The sequence below is a fragment of the Pogona vitticeps genome, chromosome 1 (assembly GCF_051106095.1).
Source record: "Pogona vitticeps strain Pit_001003342236 chromosome 1, PviZW2.1, whole genome shotgun sequence".
NCBI lineage: Eukaryota > Metazoa > Chordata > Lepidosauria > Squamata > Agamidae > Pogona > Pogona vitticeps.
Genome location: NC_135783.1, coordinates 7,968,167 through 7,983,306, shown reverse-complemented (window position 1 = coordinate 7,983,306; position 15,140 = coordinate 7,968,167). Strand labels below are relative to the sequence as shown.

The 15,140-nt window shown below is 41.3% G+C and overlaps 1 protein-coding gene across 1 annotated transcript in view; it reads right to left on the bottom strand.

Moving 5' to 3' along the window:
• USP34 (ubiquitin specific peptidase 34) overlaps window positions 1–15,140 on the bottom strand; it is a 120,981-nt gene that overhangs the window by 67,190 nt on the left and 38,651 nt on the right. The window contains exons 7-15 of the mRNA XM_072986991.2: window positions 14,312–14,504; window positions 11,941–12,002; window positions 10,227–10,308; window positions 10,030–10,122; window positions 9,111–9,236; window positions 8,692–8,821; window positions 4,254–4,289; window positions 3,445–3,575; window positions 985–1,616 (exon numbers count right to left, since the gene is read on the bottom strand). Coding sequence (XP_072843092.2) covers window positions 985–1,616; window positions 3,445–3,575; window positions 4,254–4,289; window positions 8,692–8,821; window positions 9,111–9,236; window positions 10,030–10,122; window positions 10,227–10,308; window positions 11,941–12,002; window positions 14,312–14,504 — 1,485 coding nt within the window. The remainder of the gene's footprint in view (window positions 1–984; window positions 1,617–3,444; window positions 3,576–4,253; window positions 4,290–8,691; window positions 8,822–9,110; window positions 9,237–10,029; window positions 10,123–10,226; window positions 10,309–11,940; window positions 12,003–14,311; window positions 14,505–15,140) is intronic.

Here is a 15,140-nt window from a genome sequence, read left to right as displayed (position 1 = left end):
GGTCATATCGACCAGATAGGCGGGATATAAATTAAATTAAATTAAATTAAATTAAATTAAATTAAATTAAATTAAATTAAATTAAATTAAATTAAATAAATAAATAAATAAATAAATAAATAAAATTTACCAGTTTCTCTTCTTGGAGAGTAGTATGGCCCAGAGTCAATCCTGGGAGGATGAAGGGTTTAGCCCCAACCTCAGTGCTTGCACACTCCAGGTTTACATTAGCAACTAAAATCCTATTTTGATACCCCAATAAGAGACTAGATTATGCTTATCTTACTATAGCCCTTATGTCCTTCCCTACTACAGATCATATTCAGATGCCCATATAAATGCACCAGAGAAAATATGCAACACATCTTCAATTAAATAAAAATGAGAAACCTAACCCTTCAGCTTAAACATTCTCCAAGGGGGGGGGGGGGAAATAAGTATAAAGCAAAAGGCAAAATCTTCTGGCAGACCTCAGTTAATGCCGATCATCCTTTAAGATACCTGGTATTCATATACTGGTCATTCAAAATCCAGCACTGAAAATCTCAGCATCGTAGAAATACCATCATTTCAGAAACATTTTAAACTAAGATGTTCCCCATCAGCTTCAAATGATTGTGAAAAACCAAAACCAATAAAAACACAGTGAGAATACTTAGCAGTATTTTGGCGGCCATGCAAATTCCAGGGCTTGGGATGGCTCTTGTCCATTATTATGAAATGCAGAAAAAAACCAGTCTAGACAAGCAATAGTCAAGAATTTTGAAAAAAAAATGTTATTTGTGACCCAGAGTCTTCTAGTAAATATAACTGGTTGGAGGAATTCTACAAACTTTATTAAAGAGAGTAACCTCTCCAAGCTATGGCAGTAGGTATGTAGATATTATATGGCATAATTTACTCATATCACAGTTTTTAAGGCATAGTATTCAGCCATCCTGGCAGACATGCTGATTTCTCTCTGGCAGCATATATATAACTTACCCTTCATGATGGTGATGGTGGTGGTGATGGTGGTGGTGGTGATGGTGGTGATGATGCTGTGGTCCAATGAACTGTCGACAGTTAAATAATTCATTTCCAATGGCTTCCCCAAGAAAGTCTCCAGTATGTGTTATACAGGAATCTTGAGAACCTTGTGATATATGAGCCGTACTCATTTCTCCAGTCATATCGTGGTCGGTGTCTTCCGTGTGTGAACAGGGGTCTAGCATTCTGATTCTGCTCTCCACTGGTGGCACCGAGTCAGTATTAAAAACATGGTCATTTCCCGTTCCATTGCTTACACCGCCCCGTTCTGCTGCTCCCTGAGAATCCCCTAAACAAATGCCTGATTGAGACTCCATTTTTCTGCTTCGCAACTCGGCGCCCCGACCATTTTTCTGGGAGTTGTGACTTCTGTCTTCCTCCTCCTCTTCCTCCTCTTCTTTGAGTGCTTCAATGTCTGCAATGTCTTCTGACTGCACTTCACTGCCTGGGCTCCCCGCAGACTGGCTCGCATGGCTCGAGTTGGCCTCGTTGCTGGATCCGTCACTGTGACCACTGCTGCTGCCTGGCCCGCTGCTGCCATCTTCCCCACTGTTTGCTGTCTCATCAGAACTCCCTTGCATGGATTCCTGGGAAATGTTTTGGAAGGAGACAACATCGATTTGTAAGTTCTAAAACATGCATCCTGCACCTTCAGCACCAACTGCTGCTCCCAGGTGGCTTACTCTTAAAAACCAAAAATATCAAGCGGCAACAAAAATACAAGGAAAGGTCTAAAAACGTGGCAAGAGGAACACACTCCAGAAATGCATTTCGACACAACCTGTATGAAAACGAAAGATATTCTACAGGTTTAAAAGATCTCTTTCTGCCAAAGCAACAGCTAAAATGAAATGACATGGACAGATGTACTGAAAAAACCCTCTCCAATGTCACCAGGCCTTCGTTTCAATCATATACCTGCCTATTTATTTGCACAATCCACTGCACTTGCTCTTGGTAAGTTACTCAGGGATGCAGACTCCGCCTCACTAGAGATTATTAAGCATTTTCTTATTGTCAAATTTTGTCACACAGTGTGAAATGTGTTACATTTGCTTTCTGCCCTCACATACCCAGGTGATCACTGATGAATTCATCTTTTCAATAGATATCTGACTGCCAGATGACACAGAGAAGGGATATGGGTAAATAATATTAAATGGGCTTCCCATCACAAACCAATGTGGCTTTGCGTACCCAAAATCTGATACAGAATTCTGAATCCTGGAAAAACGTTCATATATTTTTTTTTTAAAAAAGGGGGGGGGACTCAAACTACTTCACCTTTGATACTGAAGACAAAAACTCAAAAACTAGTTGGCAGCCCTAAAGAAATCCCCAGAGTCAAAAGGGAAGCTGCGCAGAACCTGCAGAGATAGGAGGTGCTGGGGTTCCAGTTCCACACACTATCTCTTTATCTATTCCTGTGATGTTAGACTAACTCTTGATTTTGGAAGAAGAACTACACGAATGAATTTGCACTCTGGGTTAATTTACATAACTGGGTTTTTTTTGGTACAACGACATAATTATTTTCATAGTAGGTTCTGAATTGCAATGTGCAGGCACGGAACAACCCACATGAGAGAGTCACTGAGAGCACAAAGAAGAAATTATATGAATTGAATGAATCTGCACACTGGGTTGACTGAAGTAACAGGGTTTTCTCGGTGTATAATTGGTACTTTTTTCATACTGGGTATACTCCTGACTGAACAAACATCTGAAGAGTTTTCACTCAGAGGTTAGGTCCTTTTCTTCTATGACTTACCCTTAAGTTTTTAAACCAGACAGACATCAGTTTAAAGGTAAAGGTTCCCCTTTACATTTTTTAGTCCAGTCGTGCCTGACTCTAGGGGGTGGTGCTCATCTCGTTTTTCAAGCCGTAGAGCCAGCACTTGTCCAAAGACAGTTTCCGTTGTCACGTGGCCAGCGTGACTAGGGAATGCCATTTTACCTTCCCACCAAGGTGGTACCTATTTATCGACTTGCATTTGCATGCTTTCGAACTGCTAGGTTGACGAGGAGCTGGGACAAAGCAACGGGAGCTCACTCCGTCCTGTGGATTTGATCTTATGACTGCTGGTCTTCTGACCCTGCAGGACAGGCTTCTGCGGTTTAGCCCGCAGCGCCACCACGTCCCCTAGACATCATTTTTACTTCCTGCAAAAACTCAGGTCCTCAGTGCACTCAACTAGCGGGCCTAAATAGATTAGATCTTCTGGTACACAACCCAGTGGCAAGCAGTGGGGCCGTGACACATCTGCCTAGTTTAACTAGGATTTTAAGGAAGATCAACCAAATCCATCAAGAGTGCAAAGAGAACATGCAACCCTTCGAGATCCTTGACGGGATGTTCATGATCCTGCCTGCTTATGGTAGTTACCATCATCAGAAAAAAGAAAATTATTTTACCTCTGTGTCTGAAAGCCGCTGCTGGACATGTTTATTTCTGCTAATCAGCTGCTCTTCCATTTCAATATCACTCCCTCCACTCTGATGAGTATCACTATTGTCACTGCTTTGGGGACTTGCTGCAGGTGACCCTGTTGTTGGGAAGAACTTTTAGGTTAATCCAGGTAACCGCAAAGTTAGTACTTATACTCAATGGAAAATCAGCAAGTCCTCACCCCAGCGAATTCTTCAGATTTGTCATCAGCCAGATATACCATTCCTCTCTTGCCTTCACTGCAAGGCAACTATTGCTCTTGTTACAAACCTGCTTTGTCTTTCTACACAGTACTTAGCTTTTTGACTTCGCAGAAGCCAAGTCTGATGCATGGGAAACACCATGACAGCTGTAAACTGACTATGAAGTCTTTCGATGCACAGGGCAAAATGTTTTTCAAAATCCTGAATACATTAATGTGTGTATGCATTCACAGTTAACTTGGAAGCGGCCTCAGTCTTTGAATCTTTTTTTTTTTAAGTCTCTACCTACAAAAAAGTCTGGATAAACTGGGAGGCCTTTGGATGTTTCTAATTCAGAGACAACCTGTAACACCAGACCTGGGCAAAGTGCGGCCCTCCAGATGTTCCTGAACTGCAAATCCCAACATTCCTCACTGTGTGGGCTAGGCCCAAATCTCCCCACACTATTGGCTGTGTAGGCTAGGAATTATGGGAGTTGCAGTTCAGCAACATCTGGAGGGCCACGTTTTGCCCACCCCTGTGTAACACCAAGGTTACATTTGACACCATAATATCCTGACACAAAAACTTACATGGTGATGGAGCTGCTCTTCGGAGCTCTTCTTCCTCTGCCGAGAAAGGGACAAAAACAGGGAGATGGTTCAAAACTTAAAATATATGAAAAAACAGTTATGTGTCAAAGTACTGACCAAGAAATAACTAGCTGTTCAATGCCCCCAGGTGCTGGAATATTTAGGAACCTTTTGAAATAGCATATATAAAAACTATAATACTTGCAAACTCACTAAAATGAACATATATTTATTTATTTAATTTATGTAACTTATATGCCGCCCACACTACCTGAAGGTCTCTGGGCAGCTTACAACATTTAAAATACAATAAAAAGGCAAAATAAAAGGGCAAAATAATTAAAATGCAATTAAAATATATACTCTAAAAATTGCCATCAGGACCCACAGCTGATATTATTTCAATTAAAAGCCTTCTGGAACAGGAAGGTTTTGACCTGGCGCCGAAATGTCAGCAGCGTCGGCGCCAGACGAATCTCAGTCGGGAGGGCATTCCATAGTCTGGGGGCAGCTGCCGAAAAGGCCCTTTGTCTACAAGCCATCCCTCTTATCTCCTTGAGGGACGGCTCTTTCAAAAGGGCCCCCTGGCTGGATCTTAAGATATCCTTCCATTTTTAATATCTATCTGTCTACATACTTCCTGTTTTGGAGGATGGAGGTGGGGCCAACCTGTCAACCGCCTCCTTTGCCTGAAGACTCCCACGATGTTCAAAAGCAAACCACTCCTAAGTATTCTTAAGACAATTCCAAGGATTTATATAACTGGACTGGCAGAAACAAGAGGAGTTCTTGCTTAACCACAGAAGCCACCAGTATTGGTAATGACCACTGTATGCAGGTTGCAGTGAAACTTACTTCCCTAACCCTATTACTCTCTCTCTCTCTCTCTCTCTCTCTCTCTGTGTGTGTGTGTGTGTGTCTCTCTCTCTCTCTCTCTCTCTCTCTCTCTCTCTCTCTCTCTCTCTCTCTCTCTCTCTCTCTGGATGTGCTGTGTTGGAACAGGGACACCTTTGAGCTGGAAGGTTTCTCACAGCCTTAAGATCACAGTGGTGGTGGTGGTGAATGAAAGAATCTCCCCAGTCTCCCATTCCCGATACTTGACTGGTTCTGATTCTGTCCTGGGTTTTAGAGAGGGATAGGCTAGATCCTTGCCCAGATGACAGTGGCAGAGAGAGAGAGAGAGAGAGAGAGAGAGAGAGAGAGAGAGAGAGAGAGTCAGCAATAGTGCTGCCCTTTTGCTGTTGCAAAGCAGATATGAAAAATCGGATTGTCTCCTCCTCCCCCAGCTAGATGGGACTTTACTGCTGGTTCTTCAGCATCTCTCCAATTCTCCTCTTCCTCTTATTTAAAATTTATTTATTTAAAATATATTGACCCCCGTCTTTCTCCTTAAAAGCACCCATGGTGGCATTTCCACATGGCTTCATTCTTGACCTCATGTTTTTTTTCTCCCCAACTTTCCTCCTCCCTCTCCTGCTTCTCTTTTTCTATCCTCCTTCCCTTTCTCTTCTAGAGGACCCTTTCCCCCTTCTCTTTCTCCGTAATTTCTGCCTCCTCCACTCACTCCCAGTCCAACATGGCTCCTTCCTTGTCTATGGGGGGAGCTAGAGCTAAGGAATCTTGTTGGGTCTGGGGAGAGGTGAGATGGCCTGCTGGCAGGGATCGGGGCGCCCCTGGCCTCTAACCACGACCATTCTTGAGCCCAACCTTAAGGCTAAAGTCTAGAAGATCAACTCCACACCAAAGTCAAATATACCTACCTGACCCTTCCCTCCCCTGTTTTTGGAGACAGTTACAGATGAACTGTGATCCCCGGAGGCAGTTCCATTTTTCAGAGATGAAATGAAGTGCTTTTACTCCACCCCACCCCACCCCGTCTCATTATGGACAAGTTGGAAATTCCAGTTGTTGATGAGTCATGGTAGCACTACATGATGCTTATAAATCTGATGACAAAAAGACTGAATTATTTTATTTAAGTCTCAAGGGGCATCAATCCTGGCCATGCAAGCTTCTGCAGCCACCATTTACTCACCTGGGCATCTGTATGCTTGGCCTAGGAAATTTTAGCTGACATTCCTCAAAGTAATACCAAATTAAGGCAAGGAATAGCTAAGCTGGCTATGTGCACAGCAGATATTAGCTGAGACCCCTGACAGTTTTCTTCTTAAGCCATGGTGCCAGATGTTGACATAAGGCTTCATTTAAGATTCAAGAACAGAAATGTTGATGCCAAATTCAAATGTAGCCTATGTACTTTTTTTCTTTTTGAAGCAAATCTTCCAACATTTTGATACAAACAAGGAGTGGAAGAAAGGTGTTCCATCTAGTGGCAAAAAGAGGAAAAACTGCAGATCCTTCCACCCAACATTCCACATACAGTGGGGTCTTGACTTAAGAACGGCTTGAGTTAAGAACATTTTGACTTAAGAACCACTCTCATAGGAAAATATTGACTTGACTTACATACTTAGATTTGAGTCAAGAACTGAAAAAAAACCACGTGGGAGGCAGGGAAAGTGCAAAATGTGAACTTTCAGTTAACTGTTGGCCAGTGAAAAGGCTGCCTGTCTGCTTCCTCACTCCTCCCAGCATTTAGAGAGTGGATTGGGAGACAGTCTTCAGACTGCCTGGTACTGTCCTGCCTGGACTGTATTTTCCCTGCCTTCCCTGAACCTTTCTTGACCTAAGAAAAAAAGAAACAAAATATCCCCCTCTAGTGGTCGAAGGCAGAATAGCAGCTTCCCATTAGTTTCTAAGGACGGAAAAGAGCAGATACGGATCAAATGGTTCTCAATGCATTCCTATGGGAAATGCAGATTTGACCTGAGAACTTTTTGACTTGAGAACTGCCTTCCAATACGGATTAAGTTCTCAAGTCAAGACCCCACTGTAACGTGGGCCACACAAAACTCAGATTTCCACAGAATGACCATAGATCCCAGCCCACAGCATAGCAGTTCTCTCAGTCATTTAAAAGAAGAAACAAAAGTGACTATGCAAGCAACCACATATAAACCATAAGAAAATTAGGGATTATCCAGATGTATATCTTAATAAAATTAGTTAACGGCGGCTGGATAACTTGATGGTTTAATTTATCTGGCTGCAGAGCTGGAGGCTGGGAGTTCAATTCCCTAGCATGCCTCCTACAAGTAGAGCCAACTATGTGACCTGGGCAAACGGCACAGTTCCAGGATGTCCCCAGAAAAAGGGAGTAGTAAACCACTTCTGAGTATTCTCTACCTGGGAAACCCTGAAAAGAGTCGCCGTAAGTCAGAATGGACTTGACAGCACATGACAATGATGATCTAGATACAGCTACGGAGGACAGGCCACTGTATGTAGCAGGCAGGTGGAGGTAGATACTGACAGATAAGTGGGGAGTCCAGACTTATGTCCAACAGCAATGCCCAAGATTTTCCCCACATTCATTTTTGATCCTTCCCCAGATGTAAGCACTGAAGAATGAGGTCCTGCTCAAAACCACTGACCATCTACTATGACCCAGGCAACAGAGCAAATGCTATCAGCTCAGTTATTCTCCAGATCTTACACAATGCTCAATATCCTTTCTTTTCCAGAAAAGAACAAGAACCAGAGGACCATTCTAGATTTGAAATGGGCAAAGAGGTATGCGAGACAGCAGAGATTTCATATGGAAATTCTGACAACAATCCTAGAAATTTTGCAGGTAGGTGACTATCAAGGATCTCTAGACCTAATGGAGGCATACCTCCATGTACCACGCTATCCATCTCAAAACAGGCTTCTCTGCTTTAAATGTTCAGGGTGTCTGTTAACCAGGACAGAGCACTGCCATGTGGCTTTTGCCCCACACCCTACGAAGGTTTTACTGGCTTTTGTTGCACATCTGAAGAGTGTAAGAATCCATGTATATGTACACCTTGACAATCTTCTAATCTAATCATAATCCTTCTCATGGGATATGAGAGATATTCCCTAAGTTTTTCTCTGTCTTATCTCAGTTTCATTAAAAAAAGGGGGCAAAGGCCCCCCTTTAACCCACACAAGACTCAGTACCTGAACACCATGATAGGTGCTCAACAAGGTGTTGTTCCCTTCCATAAGAGAACATCCTGCAGCTCCATCAAGCAATAATTCAGGAGGAATGTGAATTACAGATTTTTTTCCCCTAAAGTCCCATAATTCTCCTTTCTTCCATGACCCAGATCTCACATCTAAATTGTGCTTAACTGGATAGAAGACCCATCTGGTAAGTTGGAAATGTCCTATTTGAAAAGGAAGCTGCCCTGATAGTTGCTTTTCATACTTTTCAAACAAGAAAGTATGATGCCTGCTTCCTGGGCCTTTTCTTCAGGTGAACATAATTTAGGTGAAAAGGTTCAATAATTCTTTTACAATAAAATTAGCTTCAAGTGCACTTCATAATTGTTCTTGAAGCGAATATACTCACCTTTCTTATTTCCCATTGGTAGGTTTGTACTAAGTAAAGATGCAAATGAGCTCTGCTTTGAGAGCTGGGCTTTAGCTGCTAGTGCATTATTCCACAATGCTTTAATGAGCATGGATGCCAGGTATAAAGTCTGTAAACAAAAGGAGATTGCAGTAAGTTCACAGGAAACAAACTGTGGCATTCCATGTCAGAACGATGTATAAACTGTAATTTGATACAGAACCACATTGCTTTCTTGCACTGAAACTGAGAAATTCAAGCTCTTCCAAAAAAACATAAGTGTCCTTCTATAACAAAAGAGTGGAGACAATGTACGAAATCCAGCCCCACATGGGTGGACTTCTGCTTGTGAACACTCTTGGTTCATTTCAACATGATTAAATGCTATAGAAAACAGACTGCCTTAACACAGCGCTTACCTGTTCAGTATGTGCACTTGGATGGAGAGTTGAGACTAAATTAAGAAGATGTCTGAGTGGAACAGGATCCAAATTCTTGATAAGTGAAGGGAACAAGTCATGTATATAGCGGCTACAATGCTTCAACTACAAAAACACAGGATACACATAAGAGAAAATGATTTTGGGGGGAAGAGATGGTTAACTTTGTTAATATTTCAACTATTATTAATGTGTAAATACAGACTTGAAAATAGTTTGCAAATGGTAATGTTCACAACCGGAATTAAATACCAGAAATACAATCACTTAAGATACAGAAGGCAGAGAGATCTGGTTCAGCCATAAAACTAAGACCCCATCTGACATGGTGGTGGCCAGACTTGAGGCTGGTGGGACTGACTTTGTATTTTCTTAGAGCACCCAAAATCCACCAGCTGCAGCCCGTTGCAAAAGGCATGAGCACCAAAGGAATGATCGGCACATGATTTTTGCATAACATTTTTTCTCATAGTTTTTCTACACACAAACCCATTCTTGATTAGTACAACATTTCTTCATTTCAGTAGTACAATTAAGTTGTTTGGCAGGAGTTATTCTGTAACTTCCCATTGTGTCTACTGAACCCAAGAAACTCATTGTTTCTTCCAACTTTTGCTACCCGAAACAATCAGAAACGTTGTTTCAGATCCTGGTTTGTTTGCACTAACTACAGCTGAGATATGGTACAGTTTCCAGAACTCTGACTTGCTCAAATTTGAAAAGTTTTAATCCCCTTCAATTCAGTTCCCACAAAGCAGGCGGAGAACAGTTGGGGAGAAAAGAATATATGAGCATCCGTCTCACCACAGCTCATTTTCTCCTGTCACTAAATCAAAGTTTCATATTATGTCTAAGCCAGACCATATTTCTTAGGTTTTCACATTTAGTTAGGGTATACCTGTGCAGCAGCCCAAATGCAATCTATATGCTGTGTACTAAGCCGGCCTTCAGCAGCAAGAAAATTAAGAATCACTTGGCACTGTTTAATGATCTGGAAAATATTAAAACAAAATTGAAACAGTAAGAACTAAATTAAAATACCAGGAACCATACTTTGCAGCAAAGAAATAACTCATTACTTTATTTTAAACCTACCTCAATGTGCAAATTTGGTCCAAAAATATGTTCCACCACATTATTGTTGATTAGCCAGTCTGCAAGCTCTTTTGCAATTGACCTACACAAAGAAGGGAGGGCACAAATGTTTTTACACTTTCATACTGTGTCGAGTCTCTAAAACAAGGAGTTTTATATAGCTAGAAATTCACTTAAGCTAGAACCCAGAACCAAAATATGCCTCCAGGTTTGCCATTCCGTGACTAGTTTCAGTTTGATGATCAATGGACCTAAGACCTTGGTTGCTATGCATCTAAGGACAGGACATAATTTGAAGCAATAAAAAACACAGTGAACTCTGTATTTTTTTATTACTTCAAATAAAAAACCAACTGAGATCTGACTATTTCTCTTCTGGAAACACAATTACAGTATATGAGGATAACATTTCCTGGATAGCATGGAAGAGACTGCTTATCCTAATCCAAGAATAGCAAGGCCATTTCAATTTAGTAGTAGTGCTATTTTAGGTCTGCAATTATCCCGTTCCTAATATGACATTCTGTAAAACCAGTAGGAGCAGGGATTTGTACATTTAAGACATTACTCTAAAAATGTACTGAAATTACTTTTCTCTGGGAGTACAGTCAACCCTCGACTTACAAACGGCCCTACATACGGACTTTTCGATTTACGAACAGCTCCGTTGGCAAAAATTGGCATCGACTTGCGAATGGTGCTCAACCTACGAACGTGGTTGAGGCTCCGTTTGCAAGTCAATGCCTTTTTTTTTTTTTTTTGCCAACGGAGCTGTTCGTAAATGGCTCCTTGCCTTTTTGCCTTCAGAGCTCTCAAAGGGCTCCCCCCCCCCGAGATTGGAGGAAGCCCTCTAAGAGCTCCGAACCCAAAAAGGCAGGGAGAAAGGGCGGGAAATTCTAATTTCTAGCCCTTTCTCCCTGCCTTTTTGCCTTCGGAGCTCTCAAGGGGCTTTCCGCCCGACATCGGAGGAAGCCCTTTGGGAGCTCTGAAGGCACCCATCGCAGTGGCAGGGACCCCCAGGGAGGTCTCCCATGGTGGCAGGCAAGCCCTGGGAGACTTCCCTGGGGGTCTCCGCCGCCGCGATCAGCACCTTCAGAGGTCTCAAAGGGCTTTCCCCCCAACATCAGAGGAAGCCGTTCGAGACCTCCGAAGCCAAAAAGGCAGGGAGAAAGGGCTGGATATTCAAATTTCCAGCCCTTTTCCCCCTGCTTTTTTGCCTTTTGAAATGCTGGAATGGATTGATTCCGTTCCCATGCATTTCAATGGGAAATGGTACTTCGACTTACGAACTTTTCGACGTACGAACGTCGTTCCAATATGGATTAAGTTCGTAAATTAAGGTACCACTGTAACTGTTAGCTACGGAGTCCCATCCAAACCTCCAACAGACACACATATCTCTTTCAGGCCTGCAGCAAATACTGGCAACTGAAACAACATATTCGAGATTGTAGTTTCAAATAATGTATACTACTCAGTATTAGAAATCCAGAACACCCATTCTATGATTGTTCATTTAAATCTAAAAGCTCTCCTTTTCCTCCCTCCCAATCTCACCTAGTAGTCAAATACTGGACATAACAACAGAATAGGTACCGCATGGGGAATCTGGACCTCAAAACTAGCATATGTGAGGTACAGATTCTAATGCTGGTTCCAAAGCTCATGAGATCTATGATCAAATGGAAGTATTCTAAGCAGCAAACCTACTTACGTTTCTGTGTCTGAAACCAAAGATTCATTATTACACACATCGTTGAAGGTGTGAAGCTGATTCTACAGTTAGAAGGGGTAAAAAAAAATTAAAGCTTAGTTTTATAAACATAAAAGGGATTCCACTAAATGATTTAAATCAGCACCTCAATTTCTGCAACAAAGGCCAACAAACTGATGTAAAACCATCTTTAATGAACAACAGCAAATTAACTGATAGCAAATTAAGCAAGCTGATGTTCTTAACAGTATCTACTACAAATACTTATATTTGTTTTCACTAATTTCTCTTTAATGCTTCGGACATTTTGGAAAAGGCTCTTTAGAGTAGACCTTCCAGTGACTAAAGCCATAATCGGAGCTTTGCAAAAGGAAGGCTTTAGGAACTGTTTCTTTCTGGTAACAGCCCTCTTTTCTGCTATTACAGCCAAGATGCTTTATGTGGGCAAGTAAAATACTTCTTTACTTGCCGCAAGCAATACTCCAGGAAGCTTCAACTACTGCTTCTTTCACCTACATATTTTGGTTTGGAATAAATCTCAGACCACTGCCCCTAACAGAAACTATATTTCAATTTATGTGTGAAATATCCTAAACAGAAATAATATTGCTGCTGCTCACCTCTCCAATCACTACTACTACTGTGACAAACCTATGATTTTAAGTAAAAAAATTCTTGTGCTCACGCACTTGCCCAAGTCCAATTAATCACATATACAGCAAGTGTAAGACTACAAAGCCTATGATGCAATACAACTACAGTGGTGCCTCACACAACAATGTTAATTGGTTCCCAAAAAATCAATGTTGTGTGAAACATCGTTCTGTGAAACACCATTTCCCATAGGAATGCATTGAAAACCGGTTAATCCGTTCTAATTGGAACGGATTGCCGTCTTTAAGTGAAAAAACCCATAGGAAACATCGTTGAGTGAAACAATGTTTCCTCCATTGGAATGTATTGAAGCCGACTCAATACATTTCAATGGCTTTGCGAAGTCCTTTTTCACTCCTGTAAAAGTGCCTTACAATGTTTGGAACAGGTTTTAAATGCTTGCAATTGTTAGCCCACCTCCTGAACCCTATGCAAACTTAATTTGATGTTGTTCTGAGTCGTCTTTAATTTTTGGTGATTTTTTGAATTTTCTCTCATTGGAATGCATTGGACGGAAAGTTCAATGCATTCCAATGAGAGAAAATTTAAAAAATCACCAAAAATTAAGGACGACTCAGAACAACACCAAATTAAGTTTGCACATGTTTCACAAGGTGCACTATGGAATCCAAGCTTTTAAAACAGGTTTCAAACATTTTAAGACACTTTTAAATGAGCAAAAAGGGACACTGTTAAGTGAAATTCCCCCATAGAGAACATTGTTAAACGATGGGGGAAATTCCTCAAAAAAACCCATCGCTGTGTGAATTCATTGTTGTATGAAGCAATTGTTGTGCGAGGCACCACTGTACTTCGTTAGGACTATGAACAGAGCACCCATGTGCAGGAATATCTGATGGATCAAGCAGAAACATGTGTCCTTTAAGCAGAGAAGCTAGGTCCATCCATGGCAGACATTCACTGAACTATTCTGCCATATTTAATTTGAAGTACTGTACTAAAAAAACTGCATCCAAAGCAACTCCTTGCCCACACAGTAACTGTTGTTTATGGCACAGTACTGGCAAATAAAACACAGCAACTACCACAGGCCCAGATCTGTAATGTGGAGTGGCCAAATAACTGCTTAAGATAAAGGGGACTATTCTCGCCACCTTGGGCATTTCATGCAGTCATATAAATGAGTCAGGATAAATTGCAAGACTCTAAAAGTTGTAGCAGAAAGTGGCAAAATAATTTTAAAGATGCGTAATGAGAAAAAAAGTACTAAGATGTGGAGCTGAACAGGGAGATTACCCCCTGAATTACTATTTGCAAATCCGCCTTTATGTCCTAAGACAGCAAGACTGTATACAAGGTTGCATCTACTCTCTCCTGCATAAACATGACTAGCAGCGTCAACTGGTTTACAGATATAATTATAATATATTAAAGGGCTGACAGCTTTTGTTTCAAACATACACTAACTGGAACATTGTAAGGGAATTAGAGTGGTTTTATTTGGCTATCTTGCTTCTTACACTGATTTGTTTAAAACAGGGTTGTGGAATTTGTAGTGTACCATCCAAGAGGAAACCATAAACTGAGCCAGCTGTTTATGGACAATGAAGACTGTACCACTCATTCCCACTTCATTCTGTCACAACCTATAGAATAAGCCTTAGCTTGGCTAATAAGGTGGTAAGAAATGCCTATATCATACTAAACTAAGGAAGAAAAATTCTACACAAATATACAAGTTACTTTTAAAACTTACTGTTATTTGACTGAGTCCGGCCAATCTCATTGTTAAAGTTGGTGACATAAAATACTTGAATGCCAGATCAAGACTCTCTTTATCAAAACACAGGGCAGTATCTAGCGGCTCTTTAACTGTGCTCCACATCAAGTCTGCCATGTTACGAGCTGCACTCTGTCTTAGCTCCTGGTCCGATAGTTTACATAAATACCTGAACAAAGGGGTTGAAGTACAAGATCAAACCGATTCTCAAGAAAGCCAGTTTAGTTCTGGAACATCCTCAACATCATTTTTACTAAAACCATATGGTCAACGACATAACAGGAGAATTGTAGACACAACGGGAGAATTATATACCCTACTCTCGGTGGGAAAAAAAGATATTTAAGTCAATATTTAAAACAGGCATAATCCTATTGTATGGCTACCCCACTGGAAACTGGAAACACTGCTGGAAATAATTAATTTAATCTAATTGAAAGCTTCCTACCCACTCTTTATCAGGATCCAAGGCTGCCAAGGGGCTCCTTTTGCTTTGCCAAAACCTTTGGGAGCCTCAGGATATGTGGGGGAGAGCACTTTAATTGACAAAAATTGCCACCATCATCACTGCTGCCAGGATGAGCTGCAAAGACCATAATGTGATTCATGTGGCACACAGCTCACGAGGCTCAAATAATAATCTTGTCTGTCTAATGAAGTCAACGACTATTTCTTTCTTGCAGATGAAGCAACAGTAAGAAGAGTTAAGGGCTGGAGAATTCAACACTAATCATTTTCAATTCTCTAGAGCAGCAACCTCAGGAGGAAGCTGCAGCCACAGTGCTGGTGCTTCGATAGGCGGCAG